This window comes from Aythya ferina (genome assembly GCF_964211825.1).
Source record: "Aythya ferina genome assembly, chromosome: 32".
In the NCBI taxonomy this organism is placed as follows: Eukaryota; Metazoa; Chordata; class Aves; order Anseriformes; family Anatidae; genus Aythya; species Aythya ferina.
The window spans coordinates 1,917,335-1,944,452 of NC_140329.1; the positions used below are offsets into that span (position 1 = coordinate 1,917,335).

The following is a 27,118-nucleotide window of genomic DNA, read 5'->3' on the forward strand; positions in this document are numbered from 1 at the left end:
AAGGACCTGGGAGTGATGGTGGATAGTCGGCTGAATATGAGCCAGCAGTGTGCTCAGGTGGCCAAGAAGGCCAACGGCATCCTGGCTTGTATCAGGAACAGTGTGACCAGCAGGGCTAGGGAGGTGATCGTCCCCCTGTACTCAGCTCTGGTGAGGCCGCACCTCAAGTACTGTGTTCAGTTTTGGGCCCCTCGCTACAAGAAGGACATCGAGGTGCTTGAGCGGGTGCAGAGAAGGGCGACGAAGCTGGTGAGGGGCCTGGAGAACAAGTCCTACGAGGAGCGGCTGAGGGAGCTGGGCTTGTTCAGCCTGGAGAAGAGGAGGCTCAGGGGCGACCTTATCGCTCTCTATAGGTACCTCAAGGGAGGCTGTAGCGAGGTGGGGGTTGGTCTGTTCTTCCACGTGCCTGGTGACAGGACGAGGGGGAATGGGCTTAAGTTGAGCCAGGGGAGTTTTAGGTTAGATGTTAGGAAGAACTTCTTTACCGAAAGGGTTGTGAGGCATTGGAACAGGCTGCCCAGGGAAGTGGTGGAGTCACCATCCCTGGAAGCCTTCAAAAGACGTTTAGATGTAGAGCTTAGGGATATGGTTTAGTGGGGACTGCTAGGGTTAGGTCAGAGGTTGGACTCGATGATCTTGAGGTCTCTTCCAACCTAGAAATTCTGTGATTCTGTGATTCCACCTACTAGGAGGAAAATGAACTCTGTCCTAACTGAAACCAGGACAAGGGTGCACTCTATTCCATCATCCAGGCCACTGACAAATAACTTGAACAGGACTGGACTCAGTGTAGGTCCCTGGGAGACACTGCTGGCTACAGGCCTTCAACTAGACTCTGTTCCACTAAGCACGACCCTCTGAACTCTGCCATCCAGCCAGCTCACATCCCACCTCACCGACCACTCCTCCATCTCACACTTCCTGAGCTAGCCTATGAGGATGTTATGGGAGACAGTGCTGAAAGCCTTGCTGAAGTCAAAGTAGACAACATCTGCTGCTCTCCCCTCACCCACTCAGCTAGTCATTCCATCATAGAAGCCTGTCAAGTTGGTGAAGCATGGTTTCCCTTGGTGAACCTATGCTGACTACTCCTGATCACCTTCTTCTCTTCCACATGCTGGAGATGACCTCCAGGATGAGCTGTTCCATTGCCTTTCCAGGGATGGAGGTGAGGCTGACCAGCCTGTAGTTGCCTGGGTCCTCCTTCTTGCCCTTGTTGAAGACCGGTATGACATGAGCTTTCTTCCAGTCTTCAGGCAGCTCTCCTGTTTTCCATGACCTTTCAAAAATGATTGGCCAGCAGTAACATCTGCCACCTCCCTCAGAACTCATGGATGTATCCCATCGGGGTCCATGGATCTGTGGCTGTCAGGTTTGCCTAAGAGATCTCTGACCTGATCCTCTTCAACCAAGGGAAAGTCCTCATTTCTCCAGATTTCCTCCCTTGTCCTGAAGGTCAGAGATTCTGGAGGGCTGCTCTTAGCAGTGAAGACTGAAGCAAAGAAGGCATTCGGTAATTCTGCCTTCTCTGTATCCTTTGTCACCAGGTCACCCACCTCGGTAAGCAGTTGGCCCACATTTTCCTTCCTCTTCCTTCTGCTATTGATATATTTGAAAAAGACCTTTTCTCAGACAATGGCCCTATATTCTTCCCAAGTGGCTTGTCCCTTTTTTCCACATTACGTATACATCCTTCTTCCATTTAAGTCACTCCAGGATCTCCTTGATCATTCAAGCAGGTCTCCTGCCCTCTTTGACATTTTGCTCACAGGAATACATAGTTTTTGAGCTTGGAGGACTTGGGGGTCAGTGCGCTATCGCTGCCGGTGCACCATTGTGGCAGCCATCAGCACCTGCTCTTCAGCTCTCAGCAACCCCACAACAGAAGGGTCCCGTGTGAGACCAGGCAAGGTAGACAACTATTTGATATTCTCTATATTCATGGCAGTTATGCCAACAGAACTATGGTACTCTTATGTTCAGTTGTTTGCCCTTGGAAAAAGCCAGAAACGCAGTCTGGAGGCATATCATTAGGGTTACCCAATGATGTTCACATCACTCAAGAGCTATCATGACCAGCCTGAAAGAAAGAAGGGGAAGGTGCCATGCCTTGTTCCCTCCACCAAGTGGATTCATGGGCGTCATACCAGTAACACCTCAAATAATATTTATTGGTGCAGATTTAGGGAAAGCATCACAAACCCATATTTGCTTTCCTAGTGGTAACTTAGTAGTTTCTTGCAATATGTAGTTGCTTTACAGGGAAGGGTTGTACTGGGTCTGGCTGGAATGTTAACTTTCCCTGCAGCAGCCCATACAGTGCTGTGCTCTGCACTTGTAGCTGGAACAGCAGTGTTATCACACCAGTGTTGTGTCTACTGCTGAGCAGTGCTGGCACAGCATCAGGCCTCTCTCTAACCCTCCTAGGGGATGGGCAAAAAGTGAGAAGAGAAACATCACTAGGGCAGCCGACCTCAACCAACCAAAAGGATATTCCATACCATGTGATGTCACACTCAGCAATAAAAGGTGGAAACAGGAAGAAGAGGGGAGGGGTGGGCTCTCATTCTGAAAATGTCAGTCCTCCTCCTGAACACCGGCTACATGCGTTGTGGCCCTGCTTCAAGGACGTGGTCAAGCACCGCTCATTTGTGGGAAGTAGAGTAATTTCTTTCCTCTGCACTTCCACATAGACTTCATCTGTTTTATTTGTTTGTCTTCCTCCCTTTTCCTTTCCCTTTTTATTTCCCTTTAGTTAAATTGTTTAGTTCATAATAATCCTTCTTTAATTATTATTTCCCTTTAATTAAATTATCCTTATCTCAACCCGTGAGTTGTTCTTTGCTTTACTTCTCCCCCTCCTCATCTAAAGAGGGAGAGTGAGAGAGCGGTTGTGATGTTTAGCAGCCCAGCACGGTAAAACCACCACAAGGGTTTGTAGCAATTTGTAATACAGACATTCATGAAAACAGAGCAACGAGGTGTCCGTGTCCTTGTGTACTATGGAATCCTACCAACCTACTGCTGTGATCCATGGGCGAGCTGACCCTCCTAGGTCCTGACCGTTGATACTGTGATGCCCTTGGAGAGGTCCTCAGAGCTGCAGGAGCAACCACGGACCTGGGGCTTGGTGACATCCCTTTGCTGCAGAGAACAGAATCAACCACAGGGGCTGGACGCTTCAGATGCTGGAGTGACAAGAAACTGTCTTTTTTTCTGCTCAGGTCTACTGCCTCCGCGCACACAGCCAGGCCTGTGGCTCATCTCCCTGTGGAGGACAAGGAGGCAAAGCTCTGCTGGTGCCCAAGTAAGAGAAAAATACTCCACCTGTGGAAGGGCAGGGCTGGCAGGGAGGTGGCACAGGACAGGCACTGGTCTCTTTCTTCTATTGCCACTCAGGGAGGCTTGAGACCGCAGGTCAGTGTCCATACTGCCCACAGGTGCCTGCAGCCCTGTATCCTGAGATCCATCTGCTCTCCTTCTGTACATAACATTTTTACTTTGTTTCTCACAGTTTGGGGGCTGCATTGGTGGACCTGGAACATGGCACTGAAAGGCTGTGTCTCCCACCGTGTTTTTTTTTTTTGGTGAGTTTTTCCCATTGCAGCAGCAGAGCAGCAGCTAATTGCTCCTGGAAGAAAACTGAAACAGCTTCTTCAGTGCATGTTTGAGCTCCTGGTTCCTCATGCTGTAGATGAGGGGGTTCACTGCTGGAGGTACCACTGAGTACAGAACTGCCACCACAAAGTCCAGGTATAGGGAGGAGGTGGCGGGGGGCTTCACACCGGCAAACACAATAATGCTGACAAACAGGGAGACTACCACAAGGTGAGGGAGGCATGTGGAAAAGGCTTTGTGCAGGCTCTGCTCAGCAGGGATCCTAAGCACGGCCCTGAAGATCTGCGCATAGGACAACACAATGAAAACAAAACAGCCAGCACCTAAACAAAAGCTAAATGCAGTAAACCCAACTTCCCTGAGGTAGGCATCTGAGCAGGAGAGCTTGAGGATGTGGGGGACTTCACAGAAGAACTGGTCCAAAGCATTGCCTTGGCAAAGGGGCAGGGAAAATGTACTGGCTGTGTGCAGGACACCATGGAGAAAGCCACTGCCCCAGACAGCTGCTGCCATCTGGGCACAAGCTCTGCTGCCCAAGAGGCTCCCATAGTGCAGGGGCTTGCTGATGGCAACATAGTGGTCATAGGCCATGGTGGTGAGAACATAAAATTCTGCTGTAATCAGGAAGACTAATAGAAAGACCTGGGCAGCACACCCTTGATAGGAGATGGCCCTGGTGTCCCACAGAGAATTGGCCATGGCTTTGGGCAGAGTGGTGGAGATGCAGCCCAGGTCGAGGAGGGCGAGGTTGAGGAGGAAGAAGTACATGGGGGTGTGCAGGCGGTGGTCGCAGGCTACGGTGGTGAGGATGAGTCCGTTGCCCAGGAGGGCAGCCTGGTAGATGCCCAGGAAGAGCGCAAAGTGCAGGAGCTGCAGCTCCCACGTGTCTGCGAATGCCAGCAGGAGGAACTCACTCACAGAGCTGATGTTGGGCATTTGCTGGTTCTGGACATGGACACTGCCAAATGAGAAAAATAAATAAATAAATAAATAAATAAATAAATAAATAAATAAATAAATAAATAAGGAGTGTTAGGAGTAAAGTCTGTGAGAAAAATTCAGTTAATTCCCAGTTAAAACCTCACATTTCCTGTTTCTAAGAGGACCTTTGTGTCTCCCTATCTGGAGCCCTGCTGTGTGCTTCCTGAGTGTCCTGTACACTGCAGCCTCCTCTCTCCATCAGCTCCCAGTGAGCCTGCTCTGCTGCATTCGAGGTTCCAAGAAGGAAGGTTCCTGGGAAGTGGCTCCCTCTGTTGAGTGAGGGGCGTTTGGCTGTGTGACTCTGTGTGCGTCTTCCCTGTTCAATACTCAGGAGACAAAATCAGCAGGTGGATCGTGCATGTCTGGCAGGGAGCATCTCCTCCTGCTTCACCCCGCCGTTCACAGCACTCCTTGTCAGAATCAGACACCACCAGCTGCCATGCTGGGGAAGGGGGAGCAGCAGGCATGGGCAGGTAGGGCAGACCCAACCCAGTGCAGAAGCTGCGGTGTTGGTAAGGTAGAGGCTGTCCTCACAGACCTGTGCCATCTGGCTGGCACAGCCAGGAGAGGGACAAGAGCTCTGGCGTGGAAGAAGCATTTGGAATATGCTCCTTGTCATATGGTAGGAATTTGGGGGTAGGACCTCTGGGGAGCCAGGAGCTAGACTCGATGATCCTTGTGGGTCCCTTCCAACTCGGGATATTCTATGATTCTGTGATTCTGTGCCTTCTTCCATGGAGGAAGGTGGAAGGGGCCTGCAGCAAATGTGTCTACTTACACAGAGATTTAGGGTTCAGACACCCCATATTTTCAGCCCATAGGTTATATATGCCATGACAGAAACTGTGAAGGAGTTTCTGGGGAAGAGATGAGACCAGGGGCTGCTGCAAGGAAGGTGCCTGCACTGCAGGGAATGGCAGGGAGGGAGCAGCTCCCTCTCACTGCCTGCCAATGTCCCTGCTGCCTGCAGCTGTCCTGTCAACATCTCTTTGTCTGTCCCCATGTCTCCTCCTGTCCATGCTCACAGACCCCATCCCATCCTCTGCGTGCCCAGCTCTGTCCTGCAGACACCTCCCGGGGATGGGGACAGCTCTGGGGACATCCCCCTCTCAGTAGGTCCTAAAGAACGGTTCTAAAAACGCCCTGGAGCAGTCTGTAAGGAGAGAGAAGGGAAGGGACACTCTCAGGTTTGTCACTAACCTGTTTATGTCTCATTCCAATGCAATAGGAAGCTCCATTACCTGTGCAAACCCAACCATTCTCTTAACACAGCCTACCCCACAATCAGACTATGAAAGCGCAGGCAGAGAGTGCAGAAAGAGCCTTCTCTTTGCAGGCAGCACCTGCCCTGCCCTTCCTCTGCTCAAGCCCCTGGGCAGCTCGTCAGGCAGGCTGAATGCTGTGTCTGGCAGGCAGCAGAGGCCATGCCCTGGCACACAGCCCTTGGGGCACAGCAGGGACCTTGCTCTGCACCACAGCCCTGGGCACCCCTGCAGCTGCCCTGAAGCACCTTCTCCTCCACACCGCACAAGCCACATGAGACATCCTGGCAGCTCCTGGCCAGGCATAGACATCCCGCATCCAGAAGCCTTTTCCAGGAACCTCCCCTGCACTGTCCTGCAGCCAGATACTTACTGTGGGCAGAGCTGTGAAGGTTTCTCCTGCACTGAGCTCTCCCTCCAGGCTGCCTGGAATCCCTTTCTGCCTGGGTGCCTGTGGTCAGAGCCCCCAGTCCTGCTGCGCTGTGCAGAGGAGCTGCTCCTGGGCACAGCTGTCTCTCTGCACCAGGGCCCTCTTGCCACGAGCTCTCTCTGTCCCAGGAGCCCGGCCCAGCTCAGCAGCACAGGCCCAGCCCAAGGCATTGGAATCACCCCTCTGGTAGCTTTGGTGATGAGCCCACAAACCTCAGGCACTCAGAGACAATTGAAGACATCTCTCCAGAAGTCCAAGTCAGAGGCAAGTTTCCTGCAGTGTCCCCCTGAGGGCCAGCACTGACACAGCCTCTCTTGGAGCTTGTTAGAGCAGAACACTGGAGGCAGTGAGGACAAGGAGACAAAGGCAATGTGAAGGTGACACTGAGGTGTAGACAAAGTGGATGTGTTTCACCAAGCACCAGGGCCAGGCCTTGACCTCCAGCCTCTGTGAAGGGAGATCTCTTCCCTTCACACACTGCTCAGGGCTCTTCCTGGGGCACTAGGAGATGAGGATGTGCATTGTCAAGTGCAGGAGAATGGTACGACCCCTTCCAGGTTCATGGGTGGGGACAAGGAGACAATGAGGCCCTGGTGCTTTAGCAATAAGCCGTCTCCTCATAGGCCTCAGTGACAGAGGCAACAGCCATAGCCATGTACACAAAGACTTTGGTTCTGTTCAGACTTTCAGCCTTCCATAGCCCTTGCTTCTCTCCAAACCAGGATATCACAGAATCACAGAATCACAGAATCACAGAATTTCTAGGTTGGAAGAGAACTCAAGATCATCGAGTCCAACCTCTGATCTAACACTAACAGTCCCCACTAAACCATATCCCTAAGCTCTACATCTAAACATCTTTTGAAGACTTCCAGGGATGGTGACTCCACCACTTCCTTGGGCAGCCTGTTCCAATGCCTCACAACCCTTTCGGTAAAGAAGTTCTTCCTAACATCTAACCTAAAACTCCCCTGGCTCAACTTAAGCCCATTCCCCCTCGTCCTGTCACCAGGCACGTGGGAGAACAGACCAACCCCCACCTCGCTACAGCCTCCCTTGAGGTACCTATAGAGAGCGATAAGGTCGCCCCTGAGCCTCCTCTTCTCCAGGCTGAACAAGCCCAGCTCCCTCAGCCACTCCTCGTAGGACTTGTTCTCCAGGCCCCTCACCAGCTTCGTCGCCCTTCTCTGCACCCGCTCAAGCACCTCGATGTCCTTCTTGTAGTGAGGGGCCCAAAACTGAACACAGTACTCGAGGTGCGGCCTCACCAGAGCCGAGTACAGGGGGATGATCACCTCCCTAGCCCTGCTGGTCACACTGTTTCTGATACAAGCCAGGATGCCATTGGCCTTCTTGGCCACCTGAGCACACTGCTGGCTCATATTCAGCCGACTATCCACCATCACTCCCAGGTCCTTCTCTGCCTGGCAGCTTTCCAACCATTCCTCTCCCAGCCTGTAGCTCTGCTTGGGGTTATTGTGCCCCAGGTGCAGGACCCGGCACTTGGCCTTGTTGAACTTCATGCAGTTGACCTCAGCCCATCGGTGCAGCCTATCCAGATCCTCCTGCAGAGCTTTCCTACCCTCGAGCAGATCGACACACGCACCTAACTTGGTGTCATCTGCAAACTTACTGAGGGTGCACTCATTGCCCTCGTCCAGATCATCGATGAGGATATTAAAGAGGACCGGCCCCAGCACCGAGCCCTGGGGGACGCCACTAGTGACTGGCCTCCAACTGGACTTGGCTCCATTCACCACGACTCTTTGTGCCCGGCTATCCAGCCAGTTTCTAACCCAACGAAGCGTGCGCCAGTCCAAGCCAAGAGCAGCCAGTTTCTTGAGGAGAATGCTGTGGGAGACGGTGTCAAAAGCCTTGCTGAAGTCAAGGTAGACCACATCCACAGCCTTTCCCTCATCCACCCAGCGCGTCACTTTGTCATAGAAGGAGATCAGGTTCGTCAAGCAGGACCTGCCTTTCATAAACCCATGCTGACTAGGCCTGATCGCCTGCTTGCCCTACAAGTGCTGCATGATGACTCTCAGGAGGATCTGTTCCATGAGCTTCCCTGGCACTGAGGTCAAACTGACAGGCCTGTAGTTTCCTGGGTCTGCCCTCCGGCCCTTCTTGTAGATGGGCGTCACATTTGCTAGCCGCCAGTCCACTGGGACCTCCCCCGATCGCCAGGACTGCTGATAAATGATGGATAGTGGCTTACCCAGCTCCTCTGCCAGTTCTCTCAGTACCCTTGGCTGGATCCCATCCGGCCCCATCGACTTGTGCACATCCAAGTGCCGTAGCAGGTCACCAACCAGTTCTTCATGGATAGTGAGGGCCACATCCTGCTCCCCACCCCCTTCCACCAGCTCAGGGTACTGAGTATCCAGAGAACAACCGGTATTGCCGCTAAAGACTGAGGCGAAGAAGGCATTGAGCACCTCCGCCTTTTCCTCATCTCTTGTAACTAGGTTTCCCCCCGCATCCAGTAAAGGATGGAGATTCTCCTTAGTCCTCCTTTTTGTGTTGATGTATTTATAGAAACGTTTTTTGTTATCTTTAACAGCAGTAGCCAGATTGAGCTCCAGATGAGCTTTGGCCTTCCTAATTTTGTCCCTGCACAGCCTCGCTACATCCTTAAAGTCCTCCCTAGTGGCCTGCCCACTTTTCCAAAGATTATAAACCCTCTTTTTTCTCCTAAGCTCAAGCCACAATTCTCTGTTCAGCCAGGCTGGTCTTCTTCCCCGCCAGCTCGTCTTTGGGCACGTGGGGACAGACCGTTTTGCGCCATTAAGATTTCCCTCTTGAAGAGCGCCCAGCCTTCCTGGACTCCTCTGCCCTTCAGAACCGCCTCCCAAGGGACTCCACCAACTAGTGTCCTGAGCAGCTCAAAGTCAGCCCTCCGAAAGTCCAATACAGCGGTTTTACTGGTCCCCTTCCTGGCCTCGCCTAGAATAGTGAACTCCACCATTTCGTGGTCACTCTGCCCAAGACAGCTCCCGACAATCACATCCTCCACCAGTCCTTCTCTGTTTGTGAAGAGAAGGTCTAGCGGGGCACCACCCCTGGTAGGTTCACTAACCAGCTGCGTCAGGAAGCTATCTTCCATGCTCTCCAGAAACCTCCTAGACTGCTTTCTCAGGGCTGTGTTGTGCTTCCAGGACATGTCAGGGAAGTTGAAGTCCCCCACGAGTACAAGAGCTGACGATTTCGCAACTTCTGTCAGTTGCCTGTAGAACTCCTCATCCGTCTCCTCATCCTGGTTCGGCGGTCTATAGCAGATCCCGACCAGGACACTAGCCTTGTTGTCCCTGCCGATCCTAACCCAAAGGGACTCGACCTTGTCATTCCCAGCCTCGAGTTCTACAACCTCAAAAGACTCTAATATAGAGAGCCACACCACCACCCCTTCTGTGCTGCCTGTCCCTTCCAAAGAGCTTATAGCCAGGAATTGCAGCACTCCAGTCATGAGACTGGTCCCACCACGTCTCCGTGATGGCAACCAAGTCGTAGCCTGCCTGCTGCACGATGGCTTCCAGCTCCTCCTGTTTGTTACCCATGCTGCGTGCATTGATGTAGATGCACTTCAGCTGGGCCATTGCCTTATCCTCCGGCCTTGCCATTGTTCCCCCTGGCACAGCCCCAACAATCTTAGCTTCAGCCCCATCCCCCTTCCTACCTAGTTTAAAGCCCTCTCAATGAGCCCTGCCAGCTCCTGGCCCAGGATCCTTTTTCCCCTAAAAGATAGGGACCCGTCTGCGGCCATCAGGCCAGGTGCTGAGTAAAGTGCCCCATGATCAAAAAACCCAAGATTTCTGCGTTGGCACCAGCCCCGGAGCCACGTGTTTAACAGGTGGGCTTTCCGTGTCCTCTCTGTACCCCTCCCTGCCACCGCAGGGATGGATGAAAACACCACCTGCACTCCCACTCCATCCACTAACCGACCCAGTCCCCTAAAGTCTCTTTTGATAGCCTTGAGGCTTCTCTCTTCGATGTTGTCACTACCCGCCTGGACTATCAAAAGAGGGTAATAGTCAGAGGGGCGTACCAGGTTGGGAAGCTTCCTGGCAACGTCCCTGACCCTGACCCCAGGGAGGCAGCAGACTTCCCTACGAGTAGGGTCAGGCCAACAAATAGGGCCCTCTGTTCCCCTAAGAATCGAGTCTCCAACAACAATAACCCTTCTGTCTTTCTTGGTGGAGGCAGTCCTGAGGCGTGGAGTTGACCTCCTCACCCTAGGCATCCTCCTGGGAGCACTTGCTACCTCTTCCTCAGCAACTGGTCTGTCGAGCTCCAGGGCCTCAAACCTGTTGTATAAGGGCACCTGGGAATGCGGGGCTGGAAGGGGAGGGCGTCACCTGCGATGTCGAGCAGGGACCTGTTTCCATTCCTCCTCAGCTCCCAGATCCCCTCCCTCTGCCCAACGGCTACAGGGCAGGGGGTCCACCCCCATTTGAGGAGTCTCACCTCGGTACCTCCCCTTGAGGCCCTGCAGGGAGTTACTCCAGAAGTCTATCTCTCGCTCACACTCCCTGATGGCAGATTTAAAAAAAGAAACAAAAAACAAACAAACAAAAAAACATCACAGCTGCTGCTGTGCCTGCTCTCTTCCTACTTTCTTGTGCTTTGCCCCTCCCCTTTACCACTTGATTGGGTTTGGGTGCTGGGCGGGGCCAAAAGGTATATGAGCCCCAGGCATGGCATTAGAGAGCTCATTCTGCCTGGGCTGCTCCTTGGAGTAAGTGCTTTGTTTTTCCTTCAGTCAGTTGCAGGGTTGTTTAGGCAGGCTGGAGTCTATGGATTTCTGGATTTTAAGTGTTTGGAATTCACTTAATAGAGGAATATTAAGTAGAGGCTGCTGGCTCACTGTTTTTTGGGGTGGGGGGATACTCTTCTGTTTTTGATCTATATGTTAATCTCTAGATGTATACACCCACATGTGTAACTCTCCAGAGGACTAAAACCAGCTTGATTGCATGGTACAAGAGGCTCAACCACGTAGGTGCAGTATTACCAAGAGACTGAGCAGGATCACCTTTTTCATCTGCAAAGGGTAATTCTGTGGCTACCTCTGTTGGAGCTGCTGTGCATTCATGGCCTTTTGGCATTTGTTGACTTTAGGGTGTTTGTTTATTTATTTTTTCTTCTACCTCTGGTCTCTGTGTTTGAGTTTTCTGTAAGGAGCTATACTGTTTGCATGTACATCGTGGATATGACCTTCTCTCTTTGTTTCTTGTAGCTCAGGGCATAGGCACGGAAACGTGAATGAGGCATGATGGTGAGTGGATGTCAGTGGGGACTCTGAGTTTTTTGGTGGACTGTGTTAGTCTGCTTCTAGAAACACCCCAGTTCTCTTGTCTGCACTCTGCATTCTGTTGTGCTAAGTCATATAAATAAGTAAAGAAACCACAGATACTACTCCCCCTCTTTCTGTTTTTTTTTTTTTTTTTTTTTTTGTATTTTCCCAGGTGATTGGCTTCAGGTTCCAGGTGGGACCTAATGGTAACTGAGTTGCAGGTATGCCATCAGAGAGCTCCTTCTGCCTGGGCTGCTCTTTGGGGTAAGTGCTTTGTTTTTCCTTCAGTCAGTTGCAGGGTTCTTTAGGTGGGTCAGAGTCTATGGACTGATGCATTTTCAAGTAGAAACGGGTACGCATGTCTTTTTTGGGTGGCAACTGGCAGGATCTGTCACAGTAAAGCAACCTAGTAGTAGGTGCTTCTATTGCATGCAGCTCTTCCTCAGGTGAGTAATTGTTATAGCAGTGTTACAGATAGTATGGTGATGTTACTTTGTGTGTTTGCTCTGTGGTTCTGGGTCCCTTATTATTTTGGCAGAATTACGGGGCTTTCTGTGAGTCTTTGCCTATATGTCAAATCTTACCAAAGCCACAACGTTGGTGGAAAAGTGATGGAGCATGGTTTAGGAGAAATGTGTCATGGAGGCTCCCTGTGTGAGCATGTATATGAAAAAGGCAGCAGTGGGCATGTAAAGGGTAGTCTGTTTCAGGTTTAGGGACAGTTTGTTATATTTTTGGATCTTTTGCTTGTGGGTTTACTTGTGGGTTGAGTCTTTAGATCTTGTAGCCTTCTAGGCTTTAAGTGCTTGGAATTCACATATTCGATGCTCTTTTATGAGGGGTTGTCAGGTACGTTGTTTTTCGGAAACCGTGGGGTACAGTTTCTTGACCGCATAAGTGCAGTAGTGCCTAGAGAGTGAGCGGGCACGTTGCGGCGCGGCGCCGCCCGGGCACGTTGCGGCGCGGCGCCGCCCGGGCACGTTGCGGCGCGGCGCCGCCCGGGCACGTTGCGGCGCGGCGCCGCCCGGGCACGTTGCGGCGCGGCGCCGCCCGGGCACGTTGCGGCGCGGCGCCGCCCGGGCACGTTGCGGCGCGGCGCCGCCCGGGCACGTTGCGGCGCGGCGCCGCCCGGGCACGTTGCGGCGCGGCGCCGCCCGGGCACGTTGCGGCGCGGCGCCGCCCGGGCACGTTGCGGCGCGGCGCCGCCCGGGCACGTTGCGGCGCGGCGCCGCCCGGGCACGTTGCGGCGCGGCGCCGCCCGGGCACGTTGCGGCGCGGCGCCGCCCGGGCACGTTGCGGCGCGGCGCCGCCCGGGCACGTTGCGGCGCGGCGCCGCCCGGGCACGTTGCGGCGCGGCGCCGCCCGGGCACGTTGCGGCGCGGCGCCGCCCGGGCACGTTGCGGCGCGGCGCCGCCCGGGCACGTTGCGGCGCGGCGCCGCCCGGGCACGTTGCGGCGCGGCGCCGCCCGGGCACGTTGCGGCGCGGCGCCGCCCGGGCACGTTGCGGCGCGGCGCCGCCCGGGCACGTTGCGGCGCGGCGCCGCCCGGGCACGTTGCGGCGCGGCGCCGCCCGGGCACGTTGCGGCGCGGCGCCGCCCGGGCACGTTGCGGCGCGGCGCCGCCCGGGCACGTTGCGGCGCGGCGCCGCCCGGGCACGTTGCGGCGCGGCGCCGCCCGGGCACGTTGCGGCGCGGCGCCGCCCGGGCACGTTGCGGCGCGGCGCCGCCCGGGCACGTTGCGGCGCGGCGCCGCCCGGGCACGTTGCGGCGCGGCGCCGCCCGGGCACGTTGCGGCGCGGCGCCGCCCGGGCACGTTGCGGCGCGGCGCCGCCCGGGCACGTTGCGGCGCGGCGCCGCCCGGGCACGTTGCGGCGCGGCGCCGCCCGGGCACGTTGCGGCGCGGCGCCGCCCGGGCACGTTGCGGCGCGGCGCCGCCCGGGCACGTTGCGGCGCGGCGCCGCCCGGGCACGTTGCGGCGCGGCGCCGCCCGGGCACGTTGCGGCGCGGCGCCGCCCGGGCACGTTGCGGCGCGGCGCCGCCCGGGCACGTTGCGGCGCGGCGCCGCCCGGGCACGTTGCGGCGCGGCGCCGCCCGGGCACGTTGCGGCGCGGCGCCGCCCGGGCACGTTGCGGCGCGGCGCCGCCCGGGCACGTTGCGGCGCGGCGCCGCCCGGGCACGTTGCGGCGCGGCGCCGCCCGGGCACGTTGCGGCGCGGCGCCGCCCGGGCACGTTGCGGCGCGGCGCCGCCCGGGCACGTTGCGGCGCGGCGCCGCCCGGGCACGTTGCGGCGCGGCGCCGCCCGGGCACGTTGCGGCGCGGCGCCGCCCGGGCACGTTGCGGCGCGGCGCCGCCCGGGCACGTTGCGGCGCGGCGCCGCCCGGGCACGTTGCGGCGCGGCGCCGCCCGGGCACGTTGCGGCGCGGCGCCGCCCGGGCACGTTGCGGCGCGGCGCCGCCCGGGCACGTTGCGGCGCGGCGCCGCCCGGGCACGTTGCGGCGCGGCGCCGCCCGGGCACGTTGCGGCGCGGCGCCGCCCGGGCACGTTGCGGCGCGGCGCCGCCCGGGCACGTTGCGGCGCGGCGCCGCCCGGGCACGTTGCGGCGCGGCGCCGCCCGGGCACGTTGCGGCGCGGCGCCGCCCGGGCACGTTGCGGCGCGGCGCCGCCCGGGCACGTTGCGGCGCGGCGCCGCCCGGGCACGTTGCGGCGCGGCGCCGCCCGGGCACGTTGCGGCGCGGCGCCGCCCGGGCACGTTGCGGCGCGGCGCCGCCCGGGCACGTTGCGGCGCGGCGCCGCCCGGGCACGTTGCGGCGCGGCGCCGCCCGGGCACGTTGCGGCGCGGCGCCGCCCGGGCACGTTGCGGCGCGGCGCCGCCCGGGCACGTTGCGGCGCGGCGCCGCCCGGGCACGTTGCGGCGCGGCGCCGCCCGGGCACGTTGCGGCGCGGCGCCGCCCGGGCACGTTGCGGCGCGGCGCCGCCCGGGCACGTTGCGGCGCGGCGCCGCCCGGGCACGTTGCGGCGCGGCGCCGCCCGGGCACGTTGCGGCGCGGCGCCGCCCGGGCACGTTGCGGCGCGGCGCCGCCCGGGCACGTTGCGGCGCGGCGCCGCCCGGGCACGTTGCGGCGCGGCGCCGCCCGGGCACGTTGCGGCGCGGCGCCGCCCGGGCACGTTGCGGCGCGGCGCCGCCCGGGCACGTTGCGGCGCGGCGCCGCCCGGGCACGTTGCGGCGCGGCGCCGCCCGGGCACGTTGCGGCGCGGCGCCGCCCGGGCACGTTGCGGCGCGGCGCCGCCCGGGCACGTTGCGGCGCGGCGCCGCCCGGGCACGTTGCGGCGCGGCGCCGCCCGGGCACGTTGCGGCGCGGCGCCGCCCGGGCACGTTGCGGCGCGGCGCCGCCCGGGCACGTTGCGGCGCGGCGCCGCCCGGGCACGTTGCGGCGCGGCGCCGCCCGGGCACGTTGCGGCGCGGCGCCGCCCGGGCACGTTGCGGCGCGGCGCCGCCCGGGCACGTTGCGGCGCGGCGCCGCCCGGGCACGTTGCGGCGCGGCGCCGCCCGGGCACGTTGCGGCGCGGCGCCGCCCGGGCACGTTGCGGCGCGGCGCCGCCCGGGCACGTTGCGGCGCGGCGCCGCCCGGGCACGTTGCGGCGCGGCGCCGCCCGGGCACGTTGCGGCGCGGCGCCGCCCGGGCACGTTGCGGCGCGGCGCCGCCCGGGCACGTTGCTCAGGTGGAGCTGCTGAGCAGGTGAGGTAAAGGAGCTGGGAACGGAGAGGTATTGCACAACTGTATGTTCCATCAGTAGTAGTCACCGTTGTGGAGTAGGTGGGTATTAGGGCTGGCATGCTAGTGAATGCTGGTTCTCTGCGTTTACAGATGGGGATGAGCCTGTTTGAACTAATTCCAGTTGAGAAAGTTTCAGTTACTAGCTTGGTGATACTGTAAATCCCTTATTAAAACCTGCAGAAAAAGCAAAAGGGGATTCGTGCTTCTAGAATCACCAGAGATATCTTGTCTGCTCTCTGCATGCTTTTGAGGTAAAGTTTATTTTAAAAAAGAAATTAAAAAAAACAACAGTTGCTTTTCTTGCTCTCTTCCTACTTTGTTGTGCTTTGCCCCTCCCCTTTCCCAGATGGTTTGGTTTGGGTGCTGGGCGGGGCCAAAAGGTATATGAGCCCCAGGCATGGCATCAGAGAGCTCCCTCTGCCTGGGCTGCTCTTTGGGGTCAGTGCTTTGTTTTTCCTTCAGTCAGTTGCAGGGTTCTTTAGGCAGGTTGGAGTCTATGAATTCCTGGATTTCTAAGTGGTTGGAATTCTAGATTTCTAAGTGCTTGAAATAGAGAGATATTTAGTAGAGGCTGCTGGCTCACTTTTTTTTTGGGATGGTGGCATATGCTCCTGTTTTTGAGCTATATTTTAATCTCTAGAGGTATAAAACCACTTGTTTTAGTCCTCTGGAGAGTTACACCCGCTTGATTGCATACTACATATGGCTTGACAGTGTAGATGCAGCATTACCAAGAGATTGAGCACAGTTGTATCAGAGTCACCTTTTTCATCCGCAAAGGGTAAGTCTGTGATTACCCCTGCCAGGGCTGCTGTGTGTGCATGTCTTTTTGGCATGTGTGTGTGCATGTCTTTTTGGTGTGTTGTGTGGCCCAGGCAGAGTTTGCAGTGGCGCTGTGAGCGAAGAATCTCAGTTAGAGCTGGTGAGCAGCTGAAGTAACAGAGCTGGGAAGAGAGAGGTATTGCAGCAGGTACGCTGTGGCTATGAGGTGCCTCAGAGTGTGCTTTTCTCTTGTCTTTGCAGGTGCTTTGTGCAGTCGTGGACAGGGAAGGGAAATCTTCATGTTACGAAGCTCTGAGGGAAGGTGAGTGTTGTCAGCCTGGTCATCCCTTATCCGAAGCGAAGGAAAGATTGTTTGGTGTTTGATTGCTTTGGCGTATAATCTGTTCTGCAGCTAGATGTTTCTTTCTACGTAAAAAAATGTTTGAGCTATTTCCAGTTAAGCAAGTTCCATTTACTTGCTGGGGGCAGTATTGTCCTTTTAATATTCAAAGCTGCACCAAAAGCATGGGGATTATTCCTTCTAGAAACACCCCAGTTCTCTTGTCTGCAGTCTGCATGCTGTTGAGCTAAAGCAGATTTCAAAAAAAAAAAAAAAAAGAAAAACACACACACAAACAACAACAAAAAACACCATTGGGTGACTTCTTGTGAACGCAGTGATCATTTAATCCCTTTGTTTTCCCAGTTGGTGTGGATGATACTGGCTGCACTGTTGGAGTTTGGATTTGGAGAGGAACACATGAGCACAATCGTATGTAACATCAGAAGTAGTCAGCATTGTGGAGAAGGTGGGCATCATGGCCGGAGTGCTAGTGAATGCTGGTACTCTGTTTTTGCAGCTGATGATGAGCCTGGCACTTGACTAAGATGACAATCGGTGCCTGTGCGCTTCTTGAGGCGGAGGAACTTTACCATCCAGCAACCTGAGAGCTAAGTTGGGGGGCACCTGGTATTTGCATATCTGGGGTGGCTAATGGGAGCTGGGAGTCAGAGCAGCGTGGAGCCAGCTGGCTGAATAGACTTGGTGCCACTGTGAGGGTAGTTCAGGCTGGGTCACGTTCAGGCTGCTTGTGGCTGGGTCACCAGGCTAATAGAAGCAGCGGGATTATTTTGTAGGTTGAGTGCGTGTGCCAGGCATGACAGTTTCCTTCTGTTTGTCTGTCCTGTAGTGTTGCTTCTGCGATGTCTGTTCTGTGCTTCTTGGGTCTTGATATCCTCCTAGCTTTTTACACTGGACTGACCAGACAGGGGACTTGGTAGCGGTGCTGAAGGGCCTCAATGCTTGTTTTGTCATCATGACTCTGATCCAAGCATTTCTTGTCTTGCAGTTGCTGCTTGAAGTGCAGATCTGTTTCAGGTCTTGTGCATCGTATTCAGTTTGAGATCACATCTGTTTCCATCCTCACTCTTGCAGAAATCATCTGGGCTGCATCAGGAGCTCTTGCTTTGGAATTGATTTCCTAAGCGTCTTCTTAAGGGGTTTTCACTCCCCATCCTTCTGGTCTCTTGTCTTGAAGGCAGGCTTTTTAGGCCTCCATCATCCCAGTTCTGGCAGTTGCTTCCAGTCGCATGTTGTGACATTTGAGTCTCTGCTAGGGTCTGCTGCAGAGCACCTGTTCTGACTTGCTGTTGCCACAGGGCTTCCCTCGGGGGGGTTGCTTCTTCTTGTGCCTTGTGTTGTGTGTTTTGTTTGTAGTGTTTGTGGCGTGCCTGTGTGTATGTGTTTGGTCTGGAACTGTCCTGCCTGGCAGTTAGTGATGATAGCTAATGTCCATGGGTGTACTAATACATTGTCCGGACTGTTTTGGCAAAGACATCCGGTCTGCCTCTGGGCACGTACTGAAGGGCAGCTGGCACAGTCATCTCTGTGGTGTTTGGCAGATTTGGGGGGGAGGAGAGTAGAGCTGCTTGCGAGCAGCTGCTCGCATAGCGCTTGAATGGTGTGCTTGAGGAGGTCTGTCGAATCTTGAAAGCTTACAGATATGGGGTTTTGAAATTCTTATTCTTATTTCTTTCCTGTCCCCAGTAGAGTGTAAAGCTTTGGAGGAACCTGTCACAGGAAAGAGCTCCTTCTGGAACTGTCCAGCACTTGGTAGGCAACTCAGTGACTGGCTTGATCCCCTTTCCAGGTGCTGAGGCAAGGGGGCTGCTGTTTTGAAACGATAATATTGTAAATGGGGTTCCTTTGTGTTGTTGAGGGATGGGTGCTAATGCTGGCAGCTGAATGATTATCTTGTGACTGTGTTTTCCTTTGTTCAGGCTGAAACTCAGTATGTAGTCCAGGACGTCATGACCCGAGGTGCCTCTGGAGTGAGTGGTGCGTGATGAGCAGAGGTAGCTGTTATTTTTGGGGTGCGGTTGTCACTGCAGTTATTTTCTTACATCCAATCGAGTAAAATTCCAGTTTCTCTTTTAGAGGTGCTATAAGTGGGTAAAGAGAACAGATGGAAGCATGTGCCATGTGGGGCAGGCAAGCGGCAGAGGTACAGGAGGGGATGAGAGTAACTGTCCTGAGGGTGCTGTGGCTTTTGCTGCTGCGATTGCTTTCTCTCCTGTTTATGAGGTGCCACAGACAAGGTGGGCTGAGATAGCCTTTAGAGTAGGAGGAAAGCAGGTCACTGGAATGCTGCGTGGTTCCTGAGAAAGGTGTTGTGTAGGGAAAAAGGTTGTCTGGTGTGGCAGTTCCTGATGTCGGTCGTCTTTGGTAGGCAAAGAGGTGCCCGAAGCCCTGTCCTGTGTAGCCTGAGCACGCCTCGCTGAGGATGAAGCCTGCTTTCCAGCGGTTTGCAAAACTGTTGAGGCTGAAATGCTGCATCTGTGTTTGGGTTGGGGTTGCACCTTGGTGAGTGTAGCGATGGGTTTTAAGATGGTGCAGTGGAGGGCCTGGCCCCAGTGTCCTGTAGCGTGTTTTGACCCATCAGCATAGCCTTTGGTTTTCAGATAGCCTACTGAAGTAAGTGATTTTTCCTGTGAATGGAATGGAATTGATTTTGTTGGTGTATAATCTGTTCTGCTCCTAGAGTTTTCTTTAAATGTAAATAAAAGTTTGAGCTAATTCCAGCTGAAAAAGCTTCAGTTACTTGCTTGGTGGTATTGTCCTTTTAATATTAAAAGCTGTAGTAAAAGCATGGGGACTGTTGCTTCTAGAAACACCCCAGTTGTCTTGTCTGCAGTCTGCATGCTGTTGAGCTAAGCCTTATAAATAAGTAAATAAACCACAGCTGCTGCTCCTCCTCTTTCTACTTTCTTGTGCTTTGCCCCTCCCCTTTCCCAGGTGATTCCTTCAGTCAGTTGCAGGGTTCTTTAGGCAGGCTGGAGTCTATGGATTTCTGGATTTCTAAGTGCTTGGAATTCACTTAATAGAGGGATATTTAGTAGAGGCTGCTGGCTCACTGTTTTTTGGGATGGTGGCATACGCTCCTGTGTTTGAGCTATTTTTTAATCTCTAGATGAACCAACCCACTTGTGTAACTCTCCAAAGGACTAAAACCAGCTTGATTACATGCTACAAGGGGCTTGACCACATTGGTACAGTATTACCAAGAGACTGAGCAGGGTCACCTACTTCATCTGCAAAGTGTAAGTTTGTGATTACCCCTGTTGGAGCTGCTATGCATTCATGGCCATTTGGCATTTGTGGACTGCAGGGTGGATTTTTTATTTGTCTAGCTCTGGTCTCTGTGTTTGAGTTCTTATCAAGGAGCTGTACTGTTTGTGTGTCCATCGTAGATGTGACCTTCTCTCTCTATTTTTTGTAGCCCAGGGCATAGGCACGGAAACTTGAACGAAGCATGAGAGTGAGTGGACAGCAGTGGGGTCCCCGAGTTGTTCGGTGGACTGTGTTAGTCTGCTTCACCTGTCAGGCCGGCTTTGCAAGCGCCTTGCGACAGCAGCGTACGTCTCCTGCCACATTTCTGAGACCTGCCAGACATCAGCAGTTCCAGTTCCTGAAATGCTGGAGCTGCTCGGGGCACAAGAGGAGCAGGGAGCATGATGCATCTCCTTGAGATGTTAGGTGAGCGAAGCGGTCGTACTGGGTTGGGGTACGTGGCTTTTGGGCTTCTTGGCTGTTGCAGTAGGGGAGGAAGGAAGAGGAGTGGGTATAGACTGTTTTGTGGATTGTCACGTTTGTCTGTTCTTTCTCCTTGGTCTAAGCCCTATGACTTTGGCTCGGCACACTGAATGGAAGTGCTAAGTCTGGATCGGGAAGGTGAGTGGAGAAAAGGTGGAAAACAGGTATTGTTTTTGGTGTTGTAGTCTATTGGTGCGCCTCTGGGTGACTCCTCTTTTGCAGGGACGAAGAAGGTACTGGGAACATACTAGATGGCCTTTGTGGTCCATGTTGACGGTGGATTCTGAGCCCTGAGAATTAAGTCCAGGGGCAAATATTGTATGTTGGGGAGTGGTTGGCAGAGGGAGGCGGGGAGTTTTCTAGAGGGTATCTATCTGGTTTCAGAAGCGGAGCAGGTCAGTTGACTACGACTGTTTCTGAGGAGGTTGTTTTACTGGAAGAAATTTGGCTGGTGTGCTGGTGCCTGATGGCACTTTATTTCTGCAGGTGAAGAAGAGCCTGGTGCCTGAGGCAGTGTCCTGGCTAGCGTTTGTGTTCCTTGGTGAAGATGGAACCTGCCTCCCAGCATTCCCAAGCTAAGTTGGGGGGCAAGTGCTATGTTTGAGTTGGGGTTGTGAATGCACCCATAGGGCGAGGGTCTGTGCTTCTAAGTCATTGCTTTGGATGGGGCCTTTCAGGATCGATCAGGTCAGGCAGAGAGATTATGTGTGGGGAGTTCTGTCACGTACAGCGTGAACACATGCCAGGCAGGGCAGTCCCAGTTTGTCATCTGTGTTCTGTGTTGTCTGTGCTGTACTGTGCTGTTGCTCTTGGTGCTTCGCAGGCCCTGGGGAAGCCATCCTGAGGGTACTGAACACTTATCAGCATTATTCTGATGATGTCGTTCAACTGGGAGCTGAGCACCTCTCATCTTGCAGTGGGAGCTTAAAGGAATCACTTCTGTGTGTGTAATACTTTTTTGTATCAAACGTTTCTTGATATGATCAACATATGTTGCATGCTCCTCAGGTCTTGATATCCGCATTTCCTTCTTCCACTGGACAGATTAGACGGGCAACTTGGTAGCCACACCAAAGTTCCTAAATGCTTGTTTCATCATCGTAGGGCTGATGCGAGCACTTGTCTTGCAGTCGCTGCTTGAAGTGCAGATATGTTTCAGGTCTTGTGCATTGTATTCTGTTTGAGATCACATCTATTTCCATCCTCACTCTTGAAGAAGTCATCTGGGCCGCATCAGGAGCTCTTGCTTTGGAATTGATTTCCTAAGTGTCTTCTTCAGGGGTTTTCACTCCCCATCCTTCTGGTCTCTTGTCTTGAAGGCAGGCTTTTTAGGCCTCCATCATCCCAGTTCTGGTAGTTGCTTCCAGTCTCCTGTCATGATATTTGAGTCTCTCCTTGGGTCTGCTACAGAGCACCTGTTCTGACTTGCTGTTGCCATAGGGCTTCCCTCGGGGGGGTCACTTTTTCTTGTGCATTGTGTTGTGTGTTTTGTTTGTAGTGTTTTTGGCATGCCTGTGTGTATGTGTTTGGTCTGGAGCTGTCCTGTCCTGGCAGTTAGTGATTAACGTGGTAGTGCATCGGTGTACTAATACATTGTCCGGACTGTTTTGGCAAAGACATCCGGTCTGACACTGGGCTACTGAAGGGCAGCTGGCACAATATATCTGTTTGTGAGTAACTGCCCGCGTACCTCTCTTTGTTTAGTAAATTGTAAACTGTAATTGCAATCGAATTTGGGACCCAGTTGTGTATGACAACTGGGGGATCGTCCGGGAGGGCTTTGGTTCCTGAATTCTTACTTGATCTAGGAGAGGTGCCCCACCATGTGGTGGCTGCTGTTCGAGTCGGGTCGGGACTAATGGCATCTTGAACCTGAATAAAGGTAAGCAAAGGTTGTGATTTTTCTTCAGCTCCCTTGCTGGTTGCAGCACTCTATTTTGCCTGTAATTCTGCGTGTGAAGATCCAAATGAAGACAATGTAGTCGTAAGCGTTTAAAGCATATACTGTTCTGTTGGGTGGGATTTGGTTGCCTGTGTAAGAGTGTGACTGAGATGGAATTTAGTTCCAAAGCGATTGTGGAGGTCTTCTAACCGCGGTTCCAATCTCCCGCGAGGGACTTGGCTGGTGAAGGACCGAAGCGATTCCTATAGGATTTGTGGGTGCTTGATAGATCTTAAACCCTCTGTAAGACACTCTTACTAATGTAACCAAGGGCTGTGGGAATTGCCACAGTAAAATTCCTAGATGGGTCAGACAAAATCAAAGACCAGGGACCAGAAGAAAGGGAGCAAATTACCAGACATACCACCAGAAAGTCCATTAGGAATAACGGTTAGAAATTGGAACGATAGAGGCCCCAGAAAAGGAAAAAGTAAATAAAAAACAGTCCAGTATTGTGTGATAGAATGGCCAAAGGAGCCTTTAAGATCACGTCTTTCGGTCTGTTTTTCGATCCTTTGAAGACTGGATTTGTCACGCCTGAAATACACATGTTAATTCGAAGGAACCTTTTTGCCAGGAAGAAAGCGATTATGCAGGATTATGGATCAGGAGGACTTCATGTCCTTTTCCAGCCTCAATATTTACACTAAAAGCAGATAAGAAATTTGAAGAAGAAGAACAGGAAAAAGAAAAAGATAATAAACGGGAGCCGTTGGATAACCTACCATCTCCCTCCATATCCTAACAATCCACCTCTGGTGGCTGTGGTATCTCTAGCAGTACCACCGTTGCCCCTGCTTCCACCACCATCAGCACCAGAATGAGACCGACCTCCGGCTGCATGCATGAGAAGTAGGACTGCCATATCTGAGAGAGCTCCTCTATATCCCTTAAGGGAGGTAACTGGTGTATAACTGGGTTGGAGTTTTAACAGTTAGGGTTTTAAGGGTTTCAGGGTTATCGTGTTAGGGTTTTAGAGTTTTTTGGGTTGTAGTGTTGATAGGCTTTTTAGTGTTAGGGTCCTAGGGTTTTATTTTTGGTCAGTTATTCAGGGTTTTAAGATTTTTTTTTTTTTTTTTTCAGGTTAGGTTCTCCAGGGTTAGGGTTTTGAGTGTCCTAATTTTTTGGGTTAGGGTTTTGAGCATCCTACTGATTTGGGTTGGCTTTGGGTTTTGAGTGTCTTAATTTTGGGGTTAGGGCTTCAAGCGTTCTAATTTTGTTGTTTAGGGCTTTGAGAATCCTAATGTTTTGGGTTTAGGTTTTGAGCGTCTTAAGTGTTTGGGTTTGGGCTTTTAGGCATAGGACTTCAGGGGTTTAGTGTGGTAAATAGTTTGGGTTATGCCTGTAGGGGTTTCGAGGATTTTTAGTGTTAGGGCTTGTGGCTTTTTTGAAAGGCCGGTAAGTGCTTGGGTTACAGTGAGTGCTGGTAAAAGGTATTTCTTGAACACTCGGCCTGTGATTGGTCAGGCCAGCTGCCTGGGGAATGCTGGTAGGCGTAGTTTTCCGGCACTGGGTATCCGGGAGGCCATGTTTGGTGCCCATAGCATGCCGGGAGATGTAGTTCTAGGAAACTGGGGTTAGGGGTTGGGGTTGGGGTTAGGGTTAGATCCGGGTTAGGGTTGGGGTCAGGGGTGCAGGGCTCTGTGCAGCAGTTATTTTTCATTCTAAATCAGGGGAGTCGGTCAGGATGGCCTCATCCTTCAGCATCCTACTATCAGTTAACCATTTTTCAGCCTTCTGCTGGAGTACTCCCCTAACATTATGTGGAGTATGTATCTTCAGAGGTGCCCTACAAGTGACTTTTCTAGCTTCCTCAATCAGTAAGGCAGTAGCCACATTTGCCTGGAAGCACACTGGCCACCCCCTCCTCACAGGGTCTAATAGTTTGGAACAATATCCCACAGGTTTCTTGATTCCTGCCCATTCTTGACTTAGCTGTAATTGCAACTAACATATGCAGTTTGGTTAGAAACATTTACAAATAAATAAAAGGGTCTTTGTAAATCTGGGAGGCTCAGCACTGGAGCTTCTATTAACGTTTTCTTCATCAACCTCAACTTTTCCTCATCTTCCTCGTTCCACTTTTTTCTCCAGTCAATTTTTCATATAAAAACTTTGCCTTTTCACTAAACCCTTCAATCCAGGGTCTACAATATCCCAAGAGCCCGAGCAGTTGCCTCACTTCGTTCTTCATTTTGGGTGATGATAGGGCTAAAATCCCAGATACCCTGTCAGCATCCGATTTTTTCTTTCCTTGGCTAAGCCCATGTCCTAAGTACCTTACTTCTTTTTCCACGAATTGTAATTTAGATTTTGAGCCCTTAAACCCTTTTTCCCTAAGAAATTAAGTAATTCGATAGTGGTTCTCCGTGTCTCTTTTTCAGTCTCCCCAGCTATTAATAGGTCATCCACATATTGCAACAATTTAACTTCCCCCTTTACCTCAAAAAGTTGTAATAATTTTTCTAAAGTTTGGCCAAATAAATGTGGGGATTCAGTAAATCCCTGAGGAAGTACAGTCCATCTAAGCTGTTGTCGCCTTCCTGTTTCGGGGTCTTCCCATTCAAAGGCGAAGTAATTCCAAGACCCTTCACTTAATGGGCAGGCCCAGAAAGCATCCTTCAAATCTATTACACTATACCATTTATGCAGAGGTGTTAGGTGGTTTAATAAAGTGTATGGGTTAGCTGCCACTGGAAATTTGGTTATCGTTTGCTGATTCACAGCCCTAAGATCCTGAACCAACCTGTATGATCCATCAGCCTTTTTTACTGGCAAAATGGGGGTATTATGTGGGGACATACATGGTTCCAGCATCCCCTTTTGGAGCAACCTGTCTATAACTGGTGTTATAAATGGCTAAATCCCAAAATAGGATAATAATCAACATTTACAATTTATTAAAGTAATAGAGGTAAGCAAACAGCACTGGGTGTGCCGGGAGTCTCCGCTCCACCTAGACGCACACCTGTTACATCAAGATGATGATTTTATTTTGCTCCTAGACTAATACATATTCATTACTACTTCTAAAAAAAAAAGCAGGGTTATTATAATTAGTTCCAGAATCTGAACCCCCCTACTGGAGCATGTGTATCAGTCTCTGGTGGTCCTTCTGGGGGTCTCCCATGCTGAAGGCTCATAGTCTTCCTCTCAGGCTTTTTTTCTTGTCCTTCTTCTTTGTACTTCTTGGGTGCATGTCAAAAGCTTGCACAGCGTTCCCTGCAAGCTTTGTCTTTTAGCCGTCCTTCAGCTTTTCCCTTCTCCTTCATCTCCTGGCCAGATATCAGGGGCTTGCATAGTGTCCCATGCAAAAGTCATAATAGTTAGTAGTTGTTCTGAAACCCCCGGATATCAGAGACTTCAAGGAAAAAACTTACGAATACATTTTCCTTCAAGCTCTCTATTGACAAGAATTGTTAAAACATTCCTCACAATCCCTTATCTTCTTTTTAATATCCTCAATTTGTATCTCTTTTTCAACCTTTTCCATTAATAACTGGATTTCATCAGTCCGTTCTCGGAGGGTCCAGTTCTTAAGCATCATAACTGTCATATCCCCTTCCTTTTTTAATGAAGTCATTACAAACGTACTATTTATTATCCGGCGTATCAATAATGTAAAGCAGGGTATCATACAAGGTATGAATAATAACATCATTACACCACATAAAAATAAAAATAACATCCTTTTAACCCATGGTCCACCAGGCAGCCATGAAAATAAATCCCTATCCATACCCTTCCAAGTTTGTGCTGGGACGTGGGCTCATTTCTAATTTCTTTTGTTATCTGTTTAACCACTTTCCCATTATCGTCAATTTGTAAGCAACAATTAGAATCATTTAGTTTCCCCCACACCCCCCCCCTCTTCTGCTAGTAAATAGTCTAAAACCATTCTATGTGGAAAGATAGCATTCCTCATCTGGGTGGACTGATCAGCTAAAAGATCCAAAGCCGTCGCTGTTTGATTGGTTATTATTTCGAGGACAGCTTGCAACCTAATTATTCTATTCAAATTATAAATAGGTTCTCGGGCTCCAGATATTATCTCATTTGGGTTCCAGGTAGCTGGTCCATAATACTGTATGATTCTTTCAGGGGGCCATTCATTTTCTCTCCGTTGTTGAGCACTACCTCTGACTAAGGAAGCATCAATAGATCGTTTTTCTCTATTCAGATCATCATATAATTTTATTCCTAAATGATTTCCTTGTATTTGTGACAATAAAAAGAACAAGGGTCTTATGTAGCCCACGTAGCATATTCCTGACCAGTCCTTTGGTAGCCTTTTGTAGGCCTGTTTGCCCCACACCCAATAATGTCCCTTTAGAGCCCACGTCCCATTTGGAAAAGGACGGTCCCATTCTCTTTTATTCCTTGGGGTGTGAAAATACAAAGGGTTTTCGTTACCAAGTGGTCCTGTTACAATGTTTGCCCCATTAGTACTTGTATATATACACCTCCAAGCTCCCGCACTAGATTCCCACTCACAATTACAACTAAGTTCTCCTTCACGACTTGTCATACCACGAGCTGACCAGAAATGTTTAAAGAACACTTGTGTCCCGTTCTCATCTTGCCACCTCCAGCAGTAGACTCTTACCACATGCTGCTCCCTAGTGGTGTTATCACGCTGACAACTCGGGATTTGAACGTCAAATTGTCCCTTTGATTGTGCTCTTGCCATGGCTTCACATCCAGGTCCAAAAAATTTCTTATATGAGCATTTCAGCCAAGTCCCATTTTTCAGCTGGACATGTGTAGCGTTCCATTTTCCTTTACTTGATGTACAGTTTATAGGTCCACATTCAGGATCGGTACAATCATATCCGGGAGATAGAGTCCATTTACAAAAGCTTTTTCCCACCTTTACTGTTCCTGTTCTGGTTAAACAGTATATACCCTGCTCTGACAAGTGCAATTGCCATGGGCCTTCTTCCTCTTTCCAGAATTGTGTAC

The 27,118-nt window shown here is 52.6% G+C and overlaps 1 protein-coding gene across 3 annotated transcripts in view; it reads left to right on the forward strand.

Moving 5' to 3' along the window:
• Positions 1–11,013: 11,013 nt before the first annotated feature.
• LOC311425578 (ATPase family AAA domain-containing protein 2-like) overlaps positions 11,014–27,118 on the forward strand; it is a 31,049-nt gene continuing 14,944 nt past the window's right edge. Inside the window, exons 1-9 of one of the 3 annotated variants that reach the window (XM_084501519.1) lie at positions 11,014–11,026; positions 11,212–11,341; positions 11,528–11,566; positions 11,757–11,848; positions 16,383–16,443; positions 16,828–16,930; positions 18,169–18,234; positions 18,402–18,476; positions 19,901–20,157. In XM_084501519.1, coding sequence (XP_084357645.1) covers positions 20,133–20,157 — 25 coding nt within the window. In that variant the 5' untranslated portion in view covers positions 11,014–11,026; positions 11,212–11,341; positions 11,528–11,566; ... (4 more) ...; positions 18,402–18,476; positions 19,901–20,132. The other 2 variants (XM_084501520.1, XM_084501521.1) reach the window with 2 other exon arrangements.